Source organism: Hyperolius riggenbachi, chromosome 6 (assembly GCF_040937935.1).
Source record: "Hyperolius riggenbachi isolate aHypRig1 chromosome 6, aHypRig1.pri, whole genome shotgun sequence".
Classification (NCBI taxonomy): Eukaryota; Metazoa; Chordata; class Amphibia; order Anura; family Hyperoliidae; genus Hyperolius; species Hyperolius riggenbachi.
Genome location: NC_090651.1, coordinates 332,537,079 through 332,559,507, shown reverse-complemented (window position 1 = coordinate 332,559,507; position 22,429 = coordinate 332,537,079). Strand labels below are relative to the sequence as shown.

At 43.2% G+C, this 22,429-nt stretch overlaps 1 protein-coding gene and 1 long non-coding RNA gene across 20 annotated transcripts in view; one reads left to right on the top strand and one right to left on the bottom strand.

The window, feature by feature from the left end:
• The window catches only part of POU2F2 (POU class 2 homeobox 2), a 330,684-nt gene that overhangs the window by 257,293 nt on the left and 50,962 nt on the right, over positions 1-22,429 (top strand). For 18 of the 19 annotated variants that reach the window (XR_011022197.1, XR_011022196.1, XM_068241483.1 and 15 more), the window contains 5 exons: positions 10,632-10,691; positions 12,245-12,279; positions 12,971-13,015; positions 17,820-17,984; positions 20,850-21,044. Coding sequence is in view for 17 of the 19 variants with exons in the window: in XM_068241483.1 (XP_068097584.1) it covers positions 10,632-10,691; positions 12,245-12,279; positions 12,971-13,015; positions 17,820-17,984; positions 20,850-21,044 (500 nt within the window). In the remaining 2 variants the exon portion in view is untranslated. The remainder of the gene's footprint in view (positions 1-10,631; positions 10,692-12,244; positions 12,280-12,970; positions 13,016-17,819; positions 17,985-20,849; positions 21,045-22,429) is intronic. The other variant, XM_068241484.1, reaches the window with a different exon arrangement.
• LOC137521770 (uncharacterized) overlaps positions 4,420-22,429 on the bottom strand; it is a 193,550-nt gene continuing 175,540 nt past the window's right edge. Inside the window, exon 3 of the long non-coding RNA XR_011022198.1 lies at positions 4,420-4,757. This is a non-coding gene — a long non-coding RNA (uncharacterized lncRNA). The remainder of the gene's footprint in view (positions 4,758-22,429) is intronic.

The following is a 22,429-nucleotide window of genomic DNA, read 5'->3' as shown; positions in this document are numbered from 1 at the left end:
AATCCAGGCGATTCCGCACCGCTACAGTGGAAATGAGCCCTCAGAGATTTAATCATTTCATCTCCAAAGTTGATCAACCTTGTACAAAGTTCTGGGGGGTGGGGGAGTAAAACAAAAAAGGCAAGTCATATTCTATTAGTTTCAAAGTATTTTATTGTGCTAATGAGCACAAAAATAGGCATTTGGAAATAGTGCAACAGGGAGTTCCCACGCAGGGGAACAACATGAGAAAATTAACAGTAGCAGAGCAGTAAGCAAAGAAAGCTATAACAATGTACAGTTTTTTTTTTTTGTTTTTTTTTGGGGGGGGGGGGGGGGGGAGAGGTATTAGGAAAGAGGCTCAAGGGTGCACATACACACCTCAGACGAAAATTGGTCCTAGGGCCCGTTTCCACTGGCCAACGCGCGTGGCTGCACTTCCTGGTCAGCGGGAACGCTGACTAATCCCAGAAGCCATGCCATACACTGCTATGGGATTCGCTACCTCCCGCACGGAAACTGACGGCAATGTCGGCCGAATCGCTAAGGTTAGTGATTTGGCTGGCGGCGCCATAGTTTCCTATGGCAGAGTTTCCCCGCGCGGTTCGCCTGCGGGGAAACTCTATGAATTCGGCCCGGTTACCGCAGTTGTGGAAACGGACCCTTAATGAACATTGACCAATGATTGTAAACTACTAAACTACTGACCTGTACACACACATGAACGATCCAGGAAAGATGGAATTGACAGATTATGCGGAAGTGAGGTCTAAGGTGCAATTAACTGAAACGATATCTGTACAAACAAGTAATAATGAACGATCGACTGTGGTGCGTGCGCTGTACACAACAAAATCCTTATGTTGTTTAATCAACTTTACACTCTCCTTTTGAACGATCATTGGTTGAAAATATCCAACAGGATGGATCATGACAGACTCCCCATATTGGTCGTTTGTTGGTGTTGGTCGTGTGCAGTTGCTTACCAAACATTAATCGAAAGCTCATTAATTGGTCTTTTTTAATAGGCTTCAGACAAATATTTGTCTATTGTGTGTACCTATCTTTACACACTTCTGCCATTTGAGCCTAAAGCAGCCCATACACTCAGCCGATTTTCTGGCCGACCGATCGATCCCGATCGATCAATCGATTGCAAATCGGTTGGCCAATCGACCGATCGACGGCCGATTTCGATCGATTTCGATGGATTTCCATCGAACTTGCAGGGTGGAAAATTTAGGTTGATCTGATGAGATTGCTTATCAGTTTGCATTGGCCTTAATGGAAATCTGATGGCAAAAAAATGCCATCAGATCGAATTTCAATAGATTTCAAACTGAAATCTATTGGAATTCTATCCTGGTAAAAAATGTTCTAAAAACACATCAGATAGATCATCAGATGCATTTCTTATCTATCTGCTGCCAATCTGACGAGTGTATGGGCACCTTAAGGGTACGTACACACATCGGACCATAGTCTTTGGAAAATGAAAGATCAGACCAATTTTACCCCCTTCCATGTAGTATGAGAGCCATACCTTCGCAGTCTATTCTATTGAGCTGAACTCCCCATCAGATAAAAGTCTTTGCAAGATGCTGCACACAAAGATGCTGTACACATTCAAAAGATCAGTATCTGCAAAAGATCTGTTCCTGCAAAATGCATTCATAGTCTATGATATCTGCAGATCTCATACACACCTTGTTTAACAGACATTCATCTGCAGATCAAATCCACCAGGATGGATTTTCAGATCTGCAGATGATTGTCTGTTAAACAAGGTGTGTATGAGGATCTGCAGATATCATAGACTATGAATGTATTTTGCCGAAACGGATGTTTTGCAGGAACAGATCTTTTGCAGATACTGATCTTTTGAATGTGTACAGCATCTTTGTGTGCAGCATCTTGCAAAGATTTCTGTCTGATGGGGAGTTCAGCTCCATAGAAAAGACTGTGTAGAGTATGGCTCTCATACTACATGAAGGGTGGTAAGATTGGTCTGATCTTTCATTTTCCAAAGACTATGGTCTAATGTGTGTATGAGCCTTGAGGGCTCATTTCCACTATCGCGAATTCGTATGCGTTTTTCGCATAGCAATACAAGTGAATGGGACTATTTCCACTTGTCAGGATTCCTGTGCGTTTTTCTGTGCAGAAAAAATTCGGATGGCAGAGCCATCAGAATTCGCATACCGCTATGCGAATCGCATGCAATGCATTTAATAGGAAATTTGCATGCGGTTTAGGTATGCGAATTTTCATGCGAATTTTCATGCGAATTCGCATAGAAACAATGGAAAAAGCACTCCAGCACTGCCAAGGTTAAATTCGCATGCATCGTCATCCATGCGAATTCGCATGCGACTTCGCATGAAAATTCGCATGCACCCGCAGACTAATGTAAAGGACCCTGAGCAGTGCCGTGAAAGTAAAATCTGGACTTACCTGGGGCTTCCTCCGGCCCCCAAAGCCCGTGAGGTCTCCTCTTGCTCCCTTCCGTGGTGCTGCTGGTGGCCCCGATAATCCAGTGACTGTGGCTGAAGTCGCATGTGTGCCCCCCCTCTCCCAGCGTGTCATCACTCTGGTCGCCATAAGCGCCTTGCACGGTTCAGTCTTCAGAGAACAGCACAGGTCGCTTATGGTGACCAGCATGATGACTCGCTAGGGGCCTGCATGCTCAACTTCAGCTGAAGTTTCTGGATTACCGGAGCCACCAGCGGCACCACGGAAAGAAGCTAGAGGATGCCGGGGAACCTCGCGGGCTATGAGGAGTTGGAAGAAGCCCCAGGTAAGTCCAGATTTCATTTTTATGGTACTGCTCAAGGTCCCTTTAATGAGAGGAACTCTACAAATTACTAAATACAACCAGCTAACAATTTTAGGCAGCAATGGCGAAACACCTGCATTGTGCTGCAATTTTGCCGTAACTCCTGGAGGGATTATGATTTGGCTATTTTAGCCACTGATGTGATCACTCCGGGATTGCTCTTAAAATGCTGCAAGCAGTGTTTCGCAATTGCAACACTGCTAGTGGGGCCACCCCCATAGGGATCCACAGGTGTAGCGCTTTACTGATGAAAAATCCCCCACAGTGGGTCCCGGGCCTCACTGATCGGCTTGCACTAGGGAAACATGTCTTATGCTTCATCACAAGCTATGTGCCAGTTTCAGCCTGTGCTGATTGGCAGCATACAGACTCTCTCACACAAACAGCTGAGCTGCATGTTTGGCACCCAGTTCAGCCACCAAAACGCCTTCGGAATGAATATTAATGAAGCCAAGTAGCAGCATTTGTAACACCTTACTTGTGTCAGCGCTTGGCATGTTGTGCGGCTACCGCACAGCAAGAAAAAAAGGCCTCTTTCCATGTCTGAGGGCGGCTGGGCAATGCTTAGGCGTGTCTCCATGTAAAATATATGCGTTTCCACTCTTGCAATGTCAAGTGCACCCTGATATCCAGCTGCTGCACGAGATCAAGCATATCTCATTATTGCATAGGCCTAGTCTGTGTCTTTGTGCGCATATTCACACGCTGCAATTCACAGCATACAGAGTCAGGATACCGCAATCCGTCACAATGCAGAGATTTGGACATGCCCATTCAATTGTGATTTCACATGCGGTATTATTGCGCAATGCAACATGCAAGGTGTGAAAGGGCTGAGCAACACTGCTGAGCGCTTCACGATTATTCCGCACTGCGTTTTGCGTTTAAAGAAACGCACTCCCATTGACTTGCATTAGGATTTTCAAAAATTGCGGTAAAATCGATCACCATGATTTTGTCATGATTCTAATGCAAGTCAATGGCATTGTGTTTCTCAAAACGCAAACGCAGCCCTCAAGGAGTCTTGTCAGGAGGGTTTGTGCCTCTTCGGGATGAATTCATTATATTTTTTTGTCAACTGCTGTAACTGAGAATTTTCTATCCTATGAGAAACTTCATTTTGGTAAGTCTTTTCTACTTGAATGAAAGCATCTTCTCCTAGTCGGACATTCTTGCAGATCCTTACTGGTTATATTTTGTTGGTATAACCAGGAGACTGCACATAGAATAGTTATTATCTATCCCAACCTCGGCCTCCTGCATTTCCTTTTAAGACACACAAGTGACACATCATAAGTGAAATTTCCAGTGAAATACAGACGTTACTAGGCAGTGTGTATCAGTGCAGCTGGCCATTTGTAGTTGGACATCCCGCTCTGTGCAGACCTCTGGGAGAAGCAGTGAGGCAAATACAGAAGCTGGGAGATCACAATTCTGGGGCATCCATCTGTGAACTGAAAGCTGCTGCCATTGTGGCAAAGAAGAGAATTTTTACTTTTTAACAGTTATATAAATTCAAGCTGGTTACAGAGTGAAATAGAAGAAGAAATATTTTTAAGAACACAGTTCCAGCCTAGCTTGTGCTCCTATTATATACAGCATTCCTAATATGGCTGGAGCGTAGCTTTGAAGTAAAACTCTGAGGGGAAAAAAACCCTCAACATCGGATAAATACAATGCCAGGTTTTTTAACAAAACTATATTACAGATTTGTATCTTTCTGCGAGTTGAAGATCAGTAGTAGTGTATTGTACTGTTAGCATCAGTTAAGGCAAAAATCCTAACTTTCTGCCTAATCTAAAGATCCCGCAGCAGGGCCTTTCATTGGGTTTTGGCAGGAAGTCCTGGGCAGAGTCTATCTGCTAGAATCGCATGATGAGAGATACCTGGCGTCCCGTTCTATGTGCATCTTCATCTTTCAGTCCAGATAACAGGTGGTATCCTAAAGATAGTACAGAGAATGGATGAATTTATGCTTTGTGAGCCAATTACAAGAGCGAGGACATGGAGAATTCTGAAAGTTTTTGTGCAATAGCAATGCTTAGGAGAACTCATGGAGTAACATGTGATCAGTTTGATCAGCTGATAGGTTTCTAAGGTTCTGATTTGCTGCAATGACTTCCTGGTTTTACACATGATCATGACCAGCAAATCTATCAGCTGATCAAACTGATCACCTGCTCCTCCATGCGTTTTCATAAGCATTGCCATCCCTAGATAGGTGGTGGCAGATAGAAGTGGAAAAAAGTAATAAAAGCACGAAAACCTAAACTCTTGGCTCAAGTGAGATTTTATCTTTCAATCTGGCTGCATCTTCTGTCATTAAAAAAATAATCTCCTCTAAAGATTTGCTGCAGTTTTACATAACAGTGCAAAGTGTAGTGCTGGAACATGCGGGGTCAGTAGATCACTGACTATCAAAAATATCCATCCACTTTTAAAGCCCCATCTACACGATACGATTCGATTGCGATTCTATTTACGATCAGATTAAAACCGACATGTCCGATCAGGATTTGATTCGATTTAGTTCGATTTGCGGTTGCAAAACAATGGCAATGGAATTGAATCGAATTGAATCCCGATCGGGCATGTCGGATTTAATCGGATCGCAAATAGAATCGTAATCGAATCGTACAAAGAATCGTATCGCGTAGATGGGGCTTATAACAGTTGCCTGTGTTAAGGTGCCCAATAACGATACAATCCCACAGACGAAAACCTGCTAACCATGTGATCAGATTGATGAGATCTATCTGAAAAAAATTTATCGATTCTATTAGTCTCATCGAATTGGCTTGCAGCCCCCCCCCCCTGTTTCAAAGGAAACCAGAGATTAATGAAAATAAAAAATATATATATACATACTTGGCGCTTCCTCCTGCCCCTTCAGGCTAATTGGCCCCTTGCCATCCTCCTCCACCGCCTGGATACTCTGTTAGAAGCCTGAGAATCGGGGTGTACTGCGCATGTGTGTAGGCACAGAACAGCCACTGGATCACGACATGGGAGCATGCGCACGGTTGGACTGCGTCTGCGCTGACTGGCGGCAAATGGCGGACTTACTGGGGCTTCTAACAGAGAATCCAGGAGGTGGAGGAGGACAGCAAGGGACCGATTGGCCTGAAGGGGGATTGTGGACGCCCCAGATATGTACCCTTTTTTTTTTTTATCTCTTGTACATTTTAAGCGCAAACCTATTAAGCCAAACGCCTCCATATGAAGACCATGAAAAATTCATAAAGTACATTTTCCATACCTTTATGCAAAGGAAGCAATGAACAAATAGTAATACTAGAAAAACCCCAATACTAAAAAAAAAAAGCAATACTTTAGTGGTTGTGTGTACTACATAAACAGAATACGATTACATTTATTAATGCAGGCCTATACCTGAAACTTGAAAGGGGGACAGTTCAGGCAAAGAAGAGACTCAGAGGGATTTGATTCAAAAATAGCGACTGTCACTCCAAAGAGGAACTGCCGAGACAAATCCATAATATTTGTGTGCCTTTTTTATGAGGAGTTTTCTGTTTAACGAAGCCAGCAATGTGTGGAATACAGATGGGAACCTGGGTGTACACAGAGCAGCAGAGTGACAGTTGCTGCTGCCGATGAACTGTGTGAAATGAAAGTGAGACGCATCATACATCAGAGCATGGGGAGTGAAATGTATATTATGATTATATGTTATGATAAATCTGTAGTGTGAGAGTGCTCTGTGTGTGTGGGAGGTTTCCGAAACGTCTGTTTTGAAAGCTTTATGGTGCTGTATTGTATTAAAGAGCTGTGGTAGATCATATCAAGATCTGCTCCTGAACCCTGCAGTGTAGTCACGCAGAATAGACTTCACTTAAAGAGAACCTGAACCGAGCAAAATTATTTAAAATAAACACATGATGTACCAGCAAATGAATATTACATACTTGCCTTGCCGTCAGTTCCTCTCAGAAGCTCACCATTTGCTTCTTAAGATTCCTTCCAGTGACAAGATTTTGCCAGAACTGAAATATATCAGTTGCTGTCAGTTATATATCTGTTTCTGTCAGTTATAACTGAAAGGACAACTGATGAGCAAGGTAATGTCCAAGTTTCCCATATGGCTCGAGTGGGCGATGTTACAGTTTTAACAATGTGCTGACCAGGAAGATGTTACGGGGTGATGGCCATTTTCAAAATGGAGGATGGAGAGTTCCATCAATAGTGGACAAACAGGACGCTTAAAAGGAGAAGGAGATTAATGAGTAGACTATGCGGGAGGTAAGTATGACGTGTGTGTTAATTCTGACTTTTCATTTTCAGTTCAGGTTTGCTCTAAAGCAAACCTGAATTTCATTCACTTAATCTCCTCTCTGCCATGCTGTACATGTATACATTGCATTGTTTCACTAATGTACATTGCCCTCTAACAGGGCGGCCCAGAGCCTCAAAATGAATTGTCTCTGTGTTATGGGGCAGCCATCTTGCCTTTTGCAAATTACATTACCTGCATCTCACACTCTTTCTGACTCTGAACAGCTAATTTTTGCCTCTAGACTTCTCTATAGCCCCATAGACACGAGATGGCAGTGTAATCTGGCAGCCAGCAATAGCTGGCAGCCAAATTAGGACTTATCCCTGAGTCCGTGGGAGCCTTGAGGGGGAAAAGTAATTAACACCACCAGGACTTTTGCAAGAGCAGGGTGAGCCATTTTTCAGCTTCCCCCTGTGCCCAGATTTCCCGGCGCCTTACATCTCCCGATGCGAAAGTAAATGGAGGAGACGGAACGTGGGTGTGGCCGTGTGAGAATCTGCAGCATGCAAAATCTCGGATCGCTCCGCACAACCAGCACGGAATGGAAACTGTTTCATTGCCGTGCATTGGTTACAGTGCAACCACGGTGCGATGCTGCTATGTAGCCACATCGCACTGCGTACAGTGGAAACGGGCCCTTACATGAATGCCTGTATACATGCTAGATTAAAGTCGACTGAGGCAGCCTATAATGACCGCCTGTGCCAATAATCTGGCTTGTGTAAAGCAGCTGCTCGGCGAGGGATCCACCAGATCAACTTAGCTGAGCAACGGCCGATACCGTTGTTCAGTTTTCTCGCCCCCACCCCCCGTGTGATGTCATAACAGCAGTTCCGCACCCCCCCCCCCCCCACATAGCAACAGAACGTGCCTTCAGTACAGGTTGTACAGGTGACTCCACATCTGTACAGTCTCGGCCCAGTGATGTCACCTGAGGCATCAGGTCCCCATCAGATAACATCAAGAAATGTAGTTTGTATATTGGACAACATGCACATCACTGCCAGCTTTATTTTGGTGGTATGCATCTGTGTATAAAAGCCGTGTGTAACTCTGGGGCGTTTTTGTAAGGCTGCTGTGTATATTTTTAGTTTATTTCGGTAATCAGTCTGTTCAGCAGGGAAAGCAGAAGTGAGAGTCTCTCATGAATAAGCTTCTCAATAGACCAGTAATTCCCATCACCCCTCACACTGCTGAGTCTTTCACACACTGGTGTGCCAGCACCTCCAGCTGTCTCTGCCCATAGCCTGAAGGGAGCTCTGCAATGTACAGCAATCCAAAGCTAACCTGAAGTGTGCATACATGGAAATAGTTTATTGGTGCTATGGAGGGTGTATGTTTGTGGTTTACGTTACCCTGACAAAGCCGTTTAGATGAAACCTGTAAGTTTGTTGGTTTTTTTTATCATGTTGTACAACACCTGCACTTTATGTATTGTCAGTGGTTCATTTAGCCCCTAGCCCCTGTATTAGTATGCTGCAGGGGGCCTTGGTATGTTGATCCTAAGCTAGACAGGTGGATACGTCAGTATTACAATTAAGAGATCTTCCTCACTAGTATACAGTGTTACTGCCTCTGTTATTGGCCTTCCACCGCTCCCATTTTTTTTTTTTTTTTGAGGGGTCAGGTTATTACCTGATTACTTAATTGGTCACTTGTAGGATTTGTTGTGCCCATTTTAGCATTTTAATCTGTCCTAATAAAGGTTCTATGTTATGTTAGTGTCTATAGGGCCATCTGGCACGTGGATTGTGTTGCATTGTAGCTGCACTGGGAAAGATTGGAATCAGACAGATCCGCATTGCTGTGGGCCTGTAATTCTGTAGTCTTCTTCAGCATGGACCATAAGGCCTCGTTCACATTATACGCGTTGATGTGCTTCTTATATTCATCTGTACCTGCAGACACTGGCCCCTAGTGGTCACAGCACTTATTACAGTGTTTACTTATTGCAATGCTGCTCTCTGGTTCTGATTTCCCATGAACAGAGCTCTGACCTTAGCAGTTGTTGAGTTGCAGTGTTGACTGATCGCCTATAATGTATAAAAAGCCACTGCAGTGTATAGAAGTACAACTGTGTAGTTTCACATTGCAATGTGAGAGATGCCCATTAATTTCATTTTTACAACTCCGCTTCTCGGGAAACTGTGGCCAGCCTTAACATTTTATTCTTTCACTGTCATTAAACCTGTGAAAAAAGGAAAAAAGTAAAGCTATATATTTTGTCTTAGTTTGCGGAAAATGATACTGGTTTCCCTGCTCTGTCACTTTGCACCATGAGATGTGCAGGCAGGTTTCACCAAGGATGGCTGCTCTTAAGCCCCGTCTACACGATACGATTCTTTGTACGATTCGATTATGATTCTATTTACGATCCAATTAAATCCAACATGTCCGGGATTCGATTCTATTTAATTCGATTTGCCATTGTTTTGCAAATCGAATTGAATCGAATCAGGATCGGACATGTTCGATTTAATTGAATCGTAAATAGGATCGTAATCGAATCGTACAAAGAATCGTATCGTGTACATTGGGCTTTAGGGAGGGTGGGTTGTTTGGCTGAGTAAGGTGGCCTAGGAGATGAAGTCGCTCTGTGCTTTTGTGTCATTTGTACTACATTAAAATCCACTAACAGTAAACTATTTACTATATCAGGATTGGCCATACAGTTTATATCCATACAGTCACTGGGGACTGAGTTTACTATAGCCAAAGTTTTACTATAATGAGATTCTACTGTACATACACACAGTAGACTTTCATTGCACTAAATTATTGTTATCTGAAATGTCGTGGGCCAACCTCAATATCTAGTGACCACCTCCCCCTTATGAAGTTCCCTGGTGTCTGATGTTCCCCTTCCCTGCTCTATACAGTTCCCTGAGGTCTAGTGGCTCCTTTTCTCTCCCCTATACAGTTCCCTGAGGTCTAGTGGCTCCCCTTCTCTCCCCTATACAGTTCCCTGAGGTCTAGTGGCCCTTCCTCTACTATACAGTTCCCTGTTGTCTAATACTCTTTCGCTTATACAGTTCCCTGATGCCTAGTGACCCTTCCTCCCCTATACAGTTCCCTGGTGGTTCATTGACCTCTCTCTCCTATACAGTTCCCTGGTGTCTAGTGGCCTTCCTCTATCCTGTATGCAGTACTCTGGTGTCTGGTGTTTTCTGCCTCCCTCCCCATATGGATTCCCTGGTTATCTAGGGCTTCACCTCCAAGTTAGTTTCCCTGGTGCTCTAGAGTGGGTGAAACCTAATGCAAAGTGGGGAAACCGCTGGCGGGTCAAATCTGATGGCTCTGTAGGGCAGATTTCACCCATGGATCAGAGTTTGACATGTATGCTGAAATGGCTGCATAGAGGTTCCATAGTTATGTTATGGATTTAATGTGTGGACGTTACTTTTATTTTTATTCTGTGTCTATCAAAATAAGTTAACTAAATCTGTGTCTACAGATACAACTTTTACAATATTTCACTGTACTATGAAATATTCTGATCCTGTTTCCTCCCTTTTTTCACAGAAATAAGAATGTCTAAACCGGGGCATCTCGGAAAATTGCACACAGAAGGGGGAGTGACAGGTATGTGACATGTAGGGAAAGCAAACTGAAATGAATTTGGAGTAATCTCCCACCACAGCCAGCTGGGTGTCGCCTTCCTAGAGGGGGGAGAATGTTATAAGCGGGTTGCAGCCTCGAGATTTATGCTGCATTATGTGACCACGTTATCTGTAGATGCTGCTTAGTAGAGCTCCTATTCAAGCAGGAACAGTCGGGATCAAACAATTATTAATTAGTACTTCTATAGCACCGACATCTTCCGCAGCGCTGTACAGAGTATATTCTCTTATCACTTAACTGTCCCTTTGAGGGGCTTACAATCTAATCCCTACCATAGTCCTATGTCTATGTATTTATTGTGTAGTGTATGTATCGTAGTCTAGGGCCAATTTAGGGGGAAGCCAATTAACTTTATCTGTATGTTTTTGGGTTGTGGGAGGAAACCAGAGTATCCGGAGGAAACCCACGTAGACACGGGGAGAACATACAAACTCCTTGCAGATGTTGACCTGGCTGGGATTCGAACCAGGAACCCAGCACTAGCCACTACGCCACCGTGCTGCCCCAATAAGATCAATATTTGTGGTAAAATGTATATTGGTACATAGCCCCGCCCACCCAGTGATGTTTAGCCTAGCCTGATTAGTTAAGTGGAATTCTCTCCCCCTAGAGCATTCTGGGAGATCAGGTATATTTTCTATTGGCTTTAGAATACTCAGTAAACCAACATTCCACAGTGCTGCACCTGGCAGAACTAAAGATGTTGCCACATGTGGTAAATTTCAGAATGTAAATCAGGGTGAGGAAAGGTTTTTTTACAGTGGGCAAATGCTGAATAAATTAATGTATAACTGACTATTGTTAAAAAGTAAGCAATTTTTTTGTTTATGTTATTTTTACTACAGGTCCTATTTAAACATTAATATTTATCCTCTGGAAGATATTCTCTGGAGCTGAAAAGTCCCCTTGACATCTGATCACTGTTGTGTGGACAACTGCATAACCTAATGCTGATAATGGTCATGATTAGGGATGGTCACTCAGATGTAAATAATTCAGAGTTGATGCAAAATGATATGCTCCTTGAAAATGGACCAATGAAAGTCTGCTGGTGCAGTTTTTGATTGGTCCATCTTCAAGCTGCGTACATTTACATTAAAGTGGCATCTCATTGACCATGTCTTATTATGGTTATTAAAATAGGACTAAACTCAGAACTTCCTCTCCATTGGGACCTGTCCATTATAATTTATGGAAATCCTTAATAAAAACAGTTTTTTTCATTTTTGGGGGAAGGAGGGAAATGCTGCATATCTGTTCAGTGGCTTTGCAGTATAGATCGTACTGCTGTGTAGCATGCACCAGAATCCCTATAGCTGTGCACGATATGGCTTAGTGATCCGTGCTGCATCTTCGCAGCACAACAGGAGCCGCCACGGCCAAATCAGAAATGACTGGGGCTCCTAGTGGAAACTGTCCCATAGAGAGTAGAGGAGCTCACAAGCAATCTACAGTTAGTTCTCGGATTTAGCCAGGTTCTGCTATCGAAGCTTTATCTATATTTTATCTTACAGATGGTGAAAGGAATGGTGCAGACACTCTACATGAGGTAAGAGATTTTCCCTTCAGTGTCACAAGTTTATACTACCAAAAACTTAGAACCACCTACCTTATATCTCTCGAGCACTCCGATGGTGAAATGTCTGCACACCTACTGTGGCCATTGTCCTTGCTACATCTATCATTTCATTAGTATTTTGGAGAACTGAAAGCGTTAGTGTATATGTTCTTAAGTGTGTTCCTAAGATCTTAAAATGAGGACCTCATCAATAATTCAGTATAATTCCATTATAGAATTTAGCCTGTTTTCCAGATACTTTGTGTCACTGCTATGGTCTAAAAAGTACAAATTGGCCCCTGGTCTGTGTACTGCAGTGTTGGTAATTATCTGCAAGGGGATGAAGTGTGCAGAAACACAATATACAACCAGGAGGGTGCGAGGGAACTCTTAAGATGCAGTAGAGAGGCACGTTTTTCAAGCACACATCAGCACACATTGTAGATGGTTCACTACCAGCATATGTATACAGTTTCCTTTTATTACACGTTTAAGTGTTCTATCATCTGTTGAGTAGTGGGAACACCTACAGGCAGGCAAGGACAGAAAGCAGAAATTGTGGTGGGTCGATCTCGGTTGTGCAATTTCCAGAATATATAAGACATGACTGACAACTTTATGTACTGGTGACTTATTTTCCATTACAAATACATTTAATTGACAAACTCTGTTTCTTGTGCAGGTGCAGCAAAACAAGGGATCCTCTCCCTTTTCTCTCTCTCCAAAGGTAAGTAAGTCATACATGTTCAAATGTGAACATTTTTCAGCGTAGCGGAGGGATGTCAGTACATCCTACACCTCTATAGGCATAGGACTGCTGCCTAATGGTGTCATAAAAAAGAAGGGGGGGGGGGTGTAAAGGATACAAAATGTAATTCTGCTTCCCTCACTTTTAGTTGGCAGTCTATTGGTTTGAATAGTGCCACAGAAGAGTTTGTGCTTGGCAGTGAGTGTAAGCTCATCCCACTCATTGGGCTATCAGTCTATCAGCCCCAGACCAGCAACTGCAAGCTCTGCATACAATGAAGGGGAGGTGTTCTATTCTGCTATGCCTTTTTCTTGATGCAGCTCATCATCAGGTGTGATGTGTGCTCCTTCTGGCTGCTGGTGAAGAGGAAGTTTTTGTTAATTAAAGGCTTGTTGAAGTTGTAATGTTTATTAACCACTTGAGGACTACAGTGTTAAACCTCCCTAAAGACCAGGTCATTTTTCAACAAGTAGGCCACTGCAGCTTTAAGGCCTCGCTGCAGGGCCGTACAACTCAGCACACAAGTGATTTCCCCCCCCCCCCCCCCTGCTTTCTGTTGGTGGGATCTGATCGCTCCCCCAATGTTTATTTTTTAACAAACATTTTTCTTATTTATTTTTAAATAAATTCAATCATTTTTTCAAATTTGTTTTCCCCTCCCTCCCCCCGTCAGCCTATCAGCGCGATCGGATGTGATAGGCTTCAGCCTATCACAGCGGATCACTTTTGTGTCTCCGGAGGGGACAGCCGAGTTGGCTGTCTCCTGTACAGCACTGCGATTTAAGGTTTTACCATCTAACAGTCTCCTAACGGCGATCGCCACTTGGAGACTGAAGGCAGAGCTGAGCTCTGCCATCAGAGTGGGGATGTGCGCGATCCCCTGAAAACTCTGCCCCAAGGACCTTACGCCGATCGGTGTTAGGGGGTCCTGGAGCTGCCACCCCATGAATTGTAGTTATGCCACTGCACATTTTATATGGTACTATATTTTCCATTTACACAAATGGGTGATGCATAGGTGAACATATAAGCCATTTTGCACAGAGGTGCATTGTGGGAGCTGTAGACCAGCACTTGGCTGCCTTCGCATCTGGGAATGAAGCTGGGGAATCCCCGGTCCTGTCACAGAAGCTCACTCGTTTTTAACTTCTCTATTTTACTTCCCCATACACCCTTGTTACTGTATATTTCCCCACAGACCATCATTCCGAATAGCTTGTCTTCCCTTACAAATGACTCAACTTCCTAAGCCTATTTTTAAATCAAAATATTTATAGGAATGCCCTTGGCCCAAAAACAGAAAAAAAGGACAGTGTAAGCAAAAAATGCTTATAATAATATAATGCAGATTTCGTCGCAGTGAAAGCTTGCCTCATAAATTAAAAAAAAAACCTTCATTCACCAAAGCAGCCAATCAGATTCATGCTGTCATTTTTTCTACCATAGATTGAAAAACGACATACACAGTAAGCAGATAAATGGTGACAAAAGGTGGAATATTCTCATCTGTAATAGTGGCTGGGTATCCTTAACCAATTGGGGACTGCGGTCTTAAACCCCCCTCCCCCCTTCCTAGTGACCAGGCCATTTTTTACAAAAGAGGTCACTGCAGCTGTAACGCCTCCCTGCAGGGCCATACAGCTCAGCACACAAGTGATCCCCCCCCCCCCTTTTCTCCCCACCAACAGAGATTTCTGCTGGTGGGGTCTGATCGCTCCCCCAATGTTTATTTTTTTTATATGAATATTTATTGTATTATTTTGCAAATAAATTCTGCCTTTTTTATTATTTTAATATCCATCCCTCCCTCCCTTCTCCCACCAGCCAATCAGCGTGATCGGCTGTCATAGGCTTCAGCCTATGACAGTTGATCACAATTTTGCCTCCGCTGTCCCCCTGGGAGGCAAAATTGTGATCCACTGTCATAGGCTGAAGCCTATGACAGCCGATCACGCTGATTGGCTGGTGGGAGAAGGGAGGAAGGGATGGATATTAAAATAATCTGCCTTAGATCGCAGCTTAGTACATGATTATTAGACGGCGATCGTTGCCGGGAGACTGACACGCCAATTGGCATGGAGTGGTCCTGGGGCTGACACGCTGCTCACGCCAATTGGCATGGAGTGGTCCTGGGGCTGACGCTCTGCTCACGCCAATTGGCATGGAGTGGTCCTGGGGCTGACGCGCTGCTCACGCCAATTGGCATGGAGTGGTCCTGGGGCTGACGCGCTGCTCACGCCAATTGGCATGGAGTGGTCCTGGGGCTGACGCACAGCTCACGCCAATTGGCATGGAGTGGTCCTGGGGCTGACGCGCTGCTCACGCCAATTGGCATGGAGTGGTCCTGGGGCTGACGCGCTGCTCACGCCAATTGGCATGGAGTGGTCCTGGGGCTGACGCACAGCTCACGCCAATTGGCATGGAGTGGTCCTGGGGCTGACGCGCTGCTCACGCACAATCGGCGTGGAGCAGTCATTAGGTAGTTAAAGGACCGCTATCACAAACCATTGTAACATTAAAAATGCGTATGTATAAAAGGGACATTTGTTTCAGAGTAAAAGGCAATATAAATGTATTTTGTCTTAGGTTCCTATCACTTACAGTAGGTTGTGAAAATGTTACAGATCTGACAGGTGTTGAACTAACCCATCTCGTCATAGGAGATTCTCAGTAATTTCTTTGTTTACAAAAGCACTTACTAAATAAGTCCAAGTTTCAAAATAGTGTGTAAGCCAGTAGAAATGCTGACTGGCATCCTTGTGTAGATCCTTGCCAGGATGTGCTTTGTAAAGAATGAAGGAGATCTGAGAAGCCGTTATGAGGAGATGGTCTAGTCCAAAACATGTCAGATTTTTACTGCCTACTGATACTGTGTGTTACAGAAACAGAGAAAAAGCAATTTGTAGAGCATTTTTTCTCTGGGAGAAATGGTTCTGTTATTTGGTGTCAATAGTGAGGTATGTGCTTCTTAACTTTTTATACTGTAAATCTTTAAATTATTTAATTATTTTCGGCCACCTTTTAAAACCCATAAAATACAGCTGACTAATTTTACGCAACTGCTGACTTGTTGCCAACATTTAACTCCTGTAGGTTTTTGTTCTACCATTTCTGTGTAACTGTAAATATGCATGTTAGGCAGGTTCTTTGCTTAACAACGTTCTGTACAACCCCACTTGATCTTACTTGCTGTCACATTTGTTATGGTAGCTGAAATATTACCTGTGAGTTTTGGCAATTGGCATAGCTGCCCCACAGAGTCAAACCTTTGCTGTTAAAGGACAAAATTTGTCGGTTTGATTCCAAATCTTTGCTTTGGGGCAACACAGACTGTTCTCATTTCAGACATGTTGGTTGGTGAAAGCCGACATTTCTTGTTTCATTTAAAAATTTCTGTATCAATAATTTTACATCCAGCTGCAATTTCAGGTCTTGTTTTAGTATTGATCGCACATGTATTGACAAAACAATCATCTAAATTTACAGTCGCAGCCTTGACAAGCAGAGCAGAGTATTAAAAGTTGGTGAATCGTAGCAGGGCTGGTGAACGAGAGCATTTAACAAGAAAAATATATGGAGTGTTTTGGGTTCAATTGAATCTTGTTTTTCCATTTTTATGTTGCTTTTATTTTTTTTATTTTTTTTTCTAACCACAGTAGACCGAGGTTGGTCAGAACTGTAGTTGTGAGCTGAATTTTCTCAGGGCCTTTTTTTTTTTATTTTATTATGATTTTCAGCAGGCTGGTTTCTAAACATGTGTTGACCTTGGCATTACATTTATACCTATGGTAAAAATAGGGGGAGAAGTAGAGGTCTGGCAGTCACTTCTGCATCTGTTTAAAGGACACCTAGAGTGAGAGGGAGGCTGACATAGCTATTTTATTTTAATACCAGTTGCCAGGCAGTCCTGCCAATCTCTTTGGCTTCAGTAGGATCTGAATCGCACACCTAAAACAAGCATGCTGCTAATCTTGTCAGATTTATGTCAGAAACACCTGATCGACAGAGGATCCGCAGGACAGCCAGGCAATTTGCATTGTATAAAAGGAAATAAATATGTCAGCCTGCGTATTGCTAGCAGTTCAAGTGTGATTTCAATTGGTAACAATGATGGTAATAGGGACAGGCTCTGTAAACTATCCAAACTGCTACAACAGAAAATGGGTGGTCACCCCATAATCTTCTGTAAGTACATATGTAGAGTATGGCTAGATGATCCAACTCTCACATACACACACCAACTAAGTGAATTATTTACAAAAACAAAAAAAAGGGGTAAATGCTTAAAGGGAACCTAAGATTAGAGACATATGGAGGCTGACATATTTCTTTCACTTTGCCTGGCTGTCCTACTGATCCAGTGTCTACTTTTAGCCATAGACCCCGGAACAAGCATGCTGATCAGATGTATCTGACAAGATTAGCCACATGCTCAGTTCAGGTGTGTGGATCAGACACGACTGACCATAAAGATCAGCAGTTCTCCCTGGGAACTGGTATTATTTAAAATGAAATAAATATGGCAGCCTCCACATGGCTTTTACCTTGGGTTCCTCTTTTAAAGTGTGTGTGTGTGTGTGTGTGTGTGTGTGTGTGTGTGTGTGTGTGTGTGTGTGTGTGTGTGTGTGTGTGTGTGTGTGTGTGTGTGTGTGTGTGTGTGTGTGTGTGTGTGTGTACGTGTGTGTGTGTACGTGTGTGTGTGTACGTGAGTGTGTGTGTGTGTGTGTGTGTGTGTGTGTGTACACATTCCTCACCTATATCATATTTCTTTCTTATTTCCTAGATCACAGATGAAGAATGTGGGGAAAGATCCCCATCTCTCCCTGGCACTCCGGTTCCCCCCACGCCTTCTGCCCCGCCTACCCCACAGGCTCCTCCTCCCCCACAGCAACCACCTACCTCCCTCCCACAGACACAGCTTCTCCTGGCAGGCAGCCAGCTCGCTGGGGTAAGTATTAGTCATCCACTTGCTATGTAACTAACTGACATCCATTCTCCACATGTTGTTTGTTTAAAGTGAACTGAGCAGAATTCTTAGCCCCCCAGGGCATCTCATCAACACATTAAAAATGCATGCTAACAATGTGGCTCATTATTTTAAAAAAAATCAATTCTACCTCTTCTTTATACATGTAAATCTTTGTTAGAGGCTTTTATTACCCTACTTCTGTGGCCGGCCATCCTCAGAAAGAGCAGGTAGAGAAGGACTGCTGAAATTAGCAGTAGCAATGAGCAAACAAAAGCTTTCATCAGTGGGAGATTGTGGAGATAGGACATTACTCCAAACAGTTTAGAGAAGTTACACTTTATTACGTGTACACCTTTCCCTGGATAAATAAGGACAAGGTAGTAGCAGCTCCTACAACTATTAGAAACTAGGACAGACCGAAAAAGAAAAGGCTGCTTGGATTTCTTTAAGTATCTGGCTCAAGGAGAAATAAACAATCCAGAGTATGGAGAGGTTCCGATTTTTTGTGTAGAGGAGAAAACCGGTTAGCAAGAGGTTTGAAAGAGGCCATCTGTTTCATACTGTATCAGCTGTCCCTTAAGGGGAGCTTCTACACTATTTATCATGCACATGCAGTGCTTATAATCCTGATCTAGACATATTGGGGACTATACAGTGGATCACCTATCTCTGCCTAACGTATGGACCTTCAGGCATTACAAGTAAAGAAGCTGCTCTGTTAGAGCAATGAATCCTCTTGTAGAACATAAAAGGTTTCCAGAAACAGCTGAATTTTTTTATTTGGATATTTGTTAAGTGAATATTGGTTATAGGTTTAGCTTTACTGGTATTTAAATAGCCTTCTAGCAGTCAAAATCCATTAAGAAATTGGATTCTGCTTTGCGGGAGTTTGAGGTCCCTAAAGCGGAAACAGTAAATTCGGGCGCCTGAGGCTAGTGGACAAATCGGGCGCCGCCATTCACTCCTATAATAAATATCGTTTAATGGGCGCCCGATAGGAAAAAAGGGCGCCGGAGAAAAATAACGTTTTAAAAGCGGCGCCCGGAGACTTAATGTTTTATTACTGTTTCTCATGATTACACATTATTTAATGATTTATACATTTTTAAATTTTATTTTTAAACGAAAAACAGTACAATATTTTTTTTCAAACATTATTTTTAAACGAAAAACAGTACATTTTATTTTTTTTAACATTATTTTTAAACGAAAAAACCAACAGGGGGGTCTTAGGTTTAGGCACCAACAGGGGGGCCTTAACTTAGGTTTAGGCACCAACAGGGGGTCTTAGGTTTAGGCACCAAAAGGGGGGTCTTAGGTTTAGGCACCAAAAGGGGGGTCTTAGGTTTAGGCACCAACAGGGGGGTCTTAGGTTTAGGCACCAACAGGGGGTCTTAGGTTTAGGCACCAACAGGGGGGTCTTAGGTTTAGGCACCAACAGGGGGGTCTTAGGTTTAGGCACTAACAGGGGGGTCTTAGGTTTAGGCACCAACAGGGGGGTCTTAGGTTTAGGCACTAACAGGGGGGTCTAGGGGTTAGGGGTAGGTACAGGGAGGGTTACTTAGTAATTTTTTTTTTAAACGTTATTATACGTTTCACTATTTAAACGAAAGATTAACGTTTTTACAATTGCCGATTTAATGCACATTATTTAATGATTTATAACTTTAAAAAACATTAATTTTAAACGAAAAACAGTACAATATTTTTTTAAACGTTATCCATGCTTATCGTTAAAAACCCGGCGCCCTTTTTTCCCAGCGCCCCTTTTTAACGTACGCCCCTAAAGCTACATACACTCGCTACAATATACACTCACTAGATTTTCCCTGCCTGAAAGGAGCGATGCATAATTACAGAACAAAGTGCTATAACTATTCAGTAACAGTTCAAGAAGGGACTGTAAACCACACCAGTTGCCTGGCATTCTGCTGACCTTTCATGCATCACTAGTGTCTGAATCACACACCTGAAACAAGCATGCAGGATAGCCAGGCAATTTGCATTGTTTAAAAGGAAATAAATATGGCAGCCTCCATATCCCTCTCACTTCAGGTGTGTTTTTAAAGTGAACCGAGCAGCATTTTTAGCCCCCAGGGCATCTCAATAGCACATTAAAAGTGGATGCTAACAATATTGCCCTACTTCTACGTCCTGCAGTCCATAGAAAGAGCAAGCAGATAAGGACTGCTGTAATTAGCAATAGCAATGACCAAATAAAAGCTTTCATCAGTGGGGGGGGGGGTTAGGACACTATACTTCAAACAGTTTAGATAAGTCACATTTGATTACATTTACATCTTCTGGATAAATCAGGGAAAAGGGGGGGATTGCAGCTCCTACAGCTATTAGAAACCAGGACAAACTGGAAAAAACAGCTTTGATGCCTCTAAGGGTTAAAAACCTGGGTTTAAAGACTGAACTGTTTGTCTGCCATATGCTGCTGCACTGTTTATTTAGCTCCCATACTAACTTATGATTACCTATTGAACTTTCTATCTGTTCCCTACTGCCGGAATGTTTTCACAGCCACACAAAAGTTTTCAGACCTCTGATTAGTTATCAGGGAGCGTTACTGTACAGTTCAGTTGAAAGCCCCAGACTAGTTCAAGCAGGGTTGGTACTGTCATGCACATGTTAACTGCATCATGCCACGCCACCTCAGGTACTGTAAACTGCCTGCTCTGCTTTACTTAATGTCGTTTTCTCACTGCATTTGTTACTCCTTCTTCTCTTTTAGTACGATTCGATTCCCCAACCCTAATCCTGCTCCTTTGTCCTTTTCTCCCATGTTTGCCTTTCCTAAACTTTACACTCCTACTCTCTCCTCTTTCCTGGCTACAGCTCACTGCTCTCCTCCCTGCACAGCAGCAGTTGCTCCTCCAGCAAGCCCAGCTTCTTGCCGCCGCTGTACAGCAATCCAACGCTGCTGCTGCCGCCAGCGCCTCCCAGTCCGGGTCTGATGCCCAGACTAACCCCAGCAGCCAACCGCAACCCCCCCAACTTGCTTTATCCCAGCCCATCCACCTCACTGCACAGGTGAGCTCTAGCAGACTGGGAATGCCTGCAGTATTGTTGTACCGTTAAATGCCAACTTAATATCTTGTGTATTGCAAGTCAGATTCTGGCCTTTATTCAATTCACTTTTTCTTCTGAGTTTTCTCCTAGATTATATTTGCACATCTTTTCAATAAAATGCCTTTTAAAGAAACTCTGAACTCTCTTTTTTTTCCTGTTTTTGTCATAAAATCCTCTTAAGCATGAATGCACCAGTTAAATCTCCACATACCCACAGCAGATGAAGGATTTATTACAGAGTAATAGACCTGCAAAGTTCTACGACTTTGCAGGTCGCAGATTCTGCTGCCCTGGAGAGGCAGAGCTTTAAGCTGTAGCTCTGCCTCTCCACAATCAATCTCCGTGGATCTCTGCCTCCTCCCCGCCCCTCTCAGTGAAAGAGGACTGAGAGGGGCGGGGAGAGGTGGCGATCGGCGCAGATTGACTACGGAGGAGGCAGAGCTACAGCTCAAAGCTCTGCCTGTTCAAGGAAGTAAAGCCCTGCGAACCCTGGAGCTTTGCAGGGCTATCTCTCTGTAATAAATCATTAATCTGCCTCAGGGATGTGGCGATTCAACTCGGGCAATCATGCTTCAGGGGTTTTTATGACAAAAAACTGGTAAAAAAAGAGACTTCAGAGTCTCTTTAAGGGCCCATTCACACTAGAGCATTTTGCTGGCGATTTCGGCAAAATGCCCAAGCGCTTTTTCAAGCACTAGCGCTATAATACCCTATGGGCCCATTTTTACTTGGGCGATTTGCATTAATCGCCGTTGATTAACACAAATCGCCAAACGCAACCGTGTAGCCTGCACCATTTTCAGGCGATATACCGGCGATCGCGTTTTAGTGCTGAAACGCCAAAACGCGGAAAAATCGCTGCAGTGTCCAGTGATTTTTTTTTTTTTTTTTACCGCGTTAAATCCTGGAAAAATCACTCCCGCAAACCGCGCTTTTAAGTGTGAATGGGGCCTAAGCCACCAGCAAGCGAGAAAATACAGTAGAGCCTCGATTATCTGGCACATTGGCTGATGTCAATTGGCGAATAATGTATTTTAAACACAATTTCAAAAATTATCTCCCAGGAGAAAACTTAGGGGAAAAGTTAATTGAGCAAGGGCCATTGTTTTTCATTCTGTGATTTAATATTCCAAAGCTGGTATATAAAATGCATGCTACTTTCCGCAGTGTTTGTGTGTATTATTTCCTGTGCTCTAAGTATCATTGTACATAATAAAGAAGAACCTCATGAATTGATATTGAATAAGTATAACATTTGTAATCATAACCTTTAAAAAGAAACCTCAAAATGTATCAGCTGCACTTAGAATTCCGGCCAACACAATTGATTAAGTTTGGGAATCATA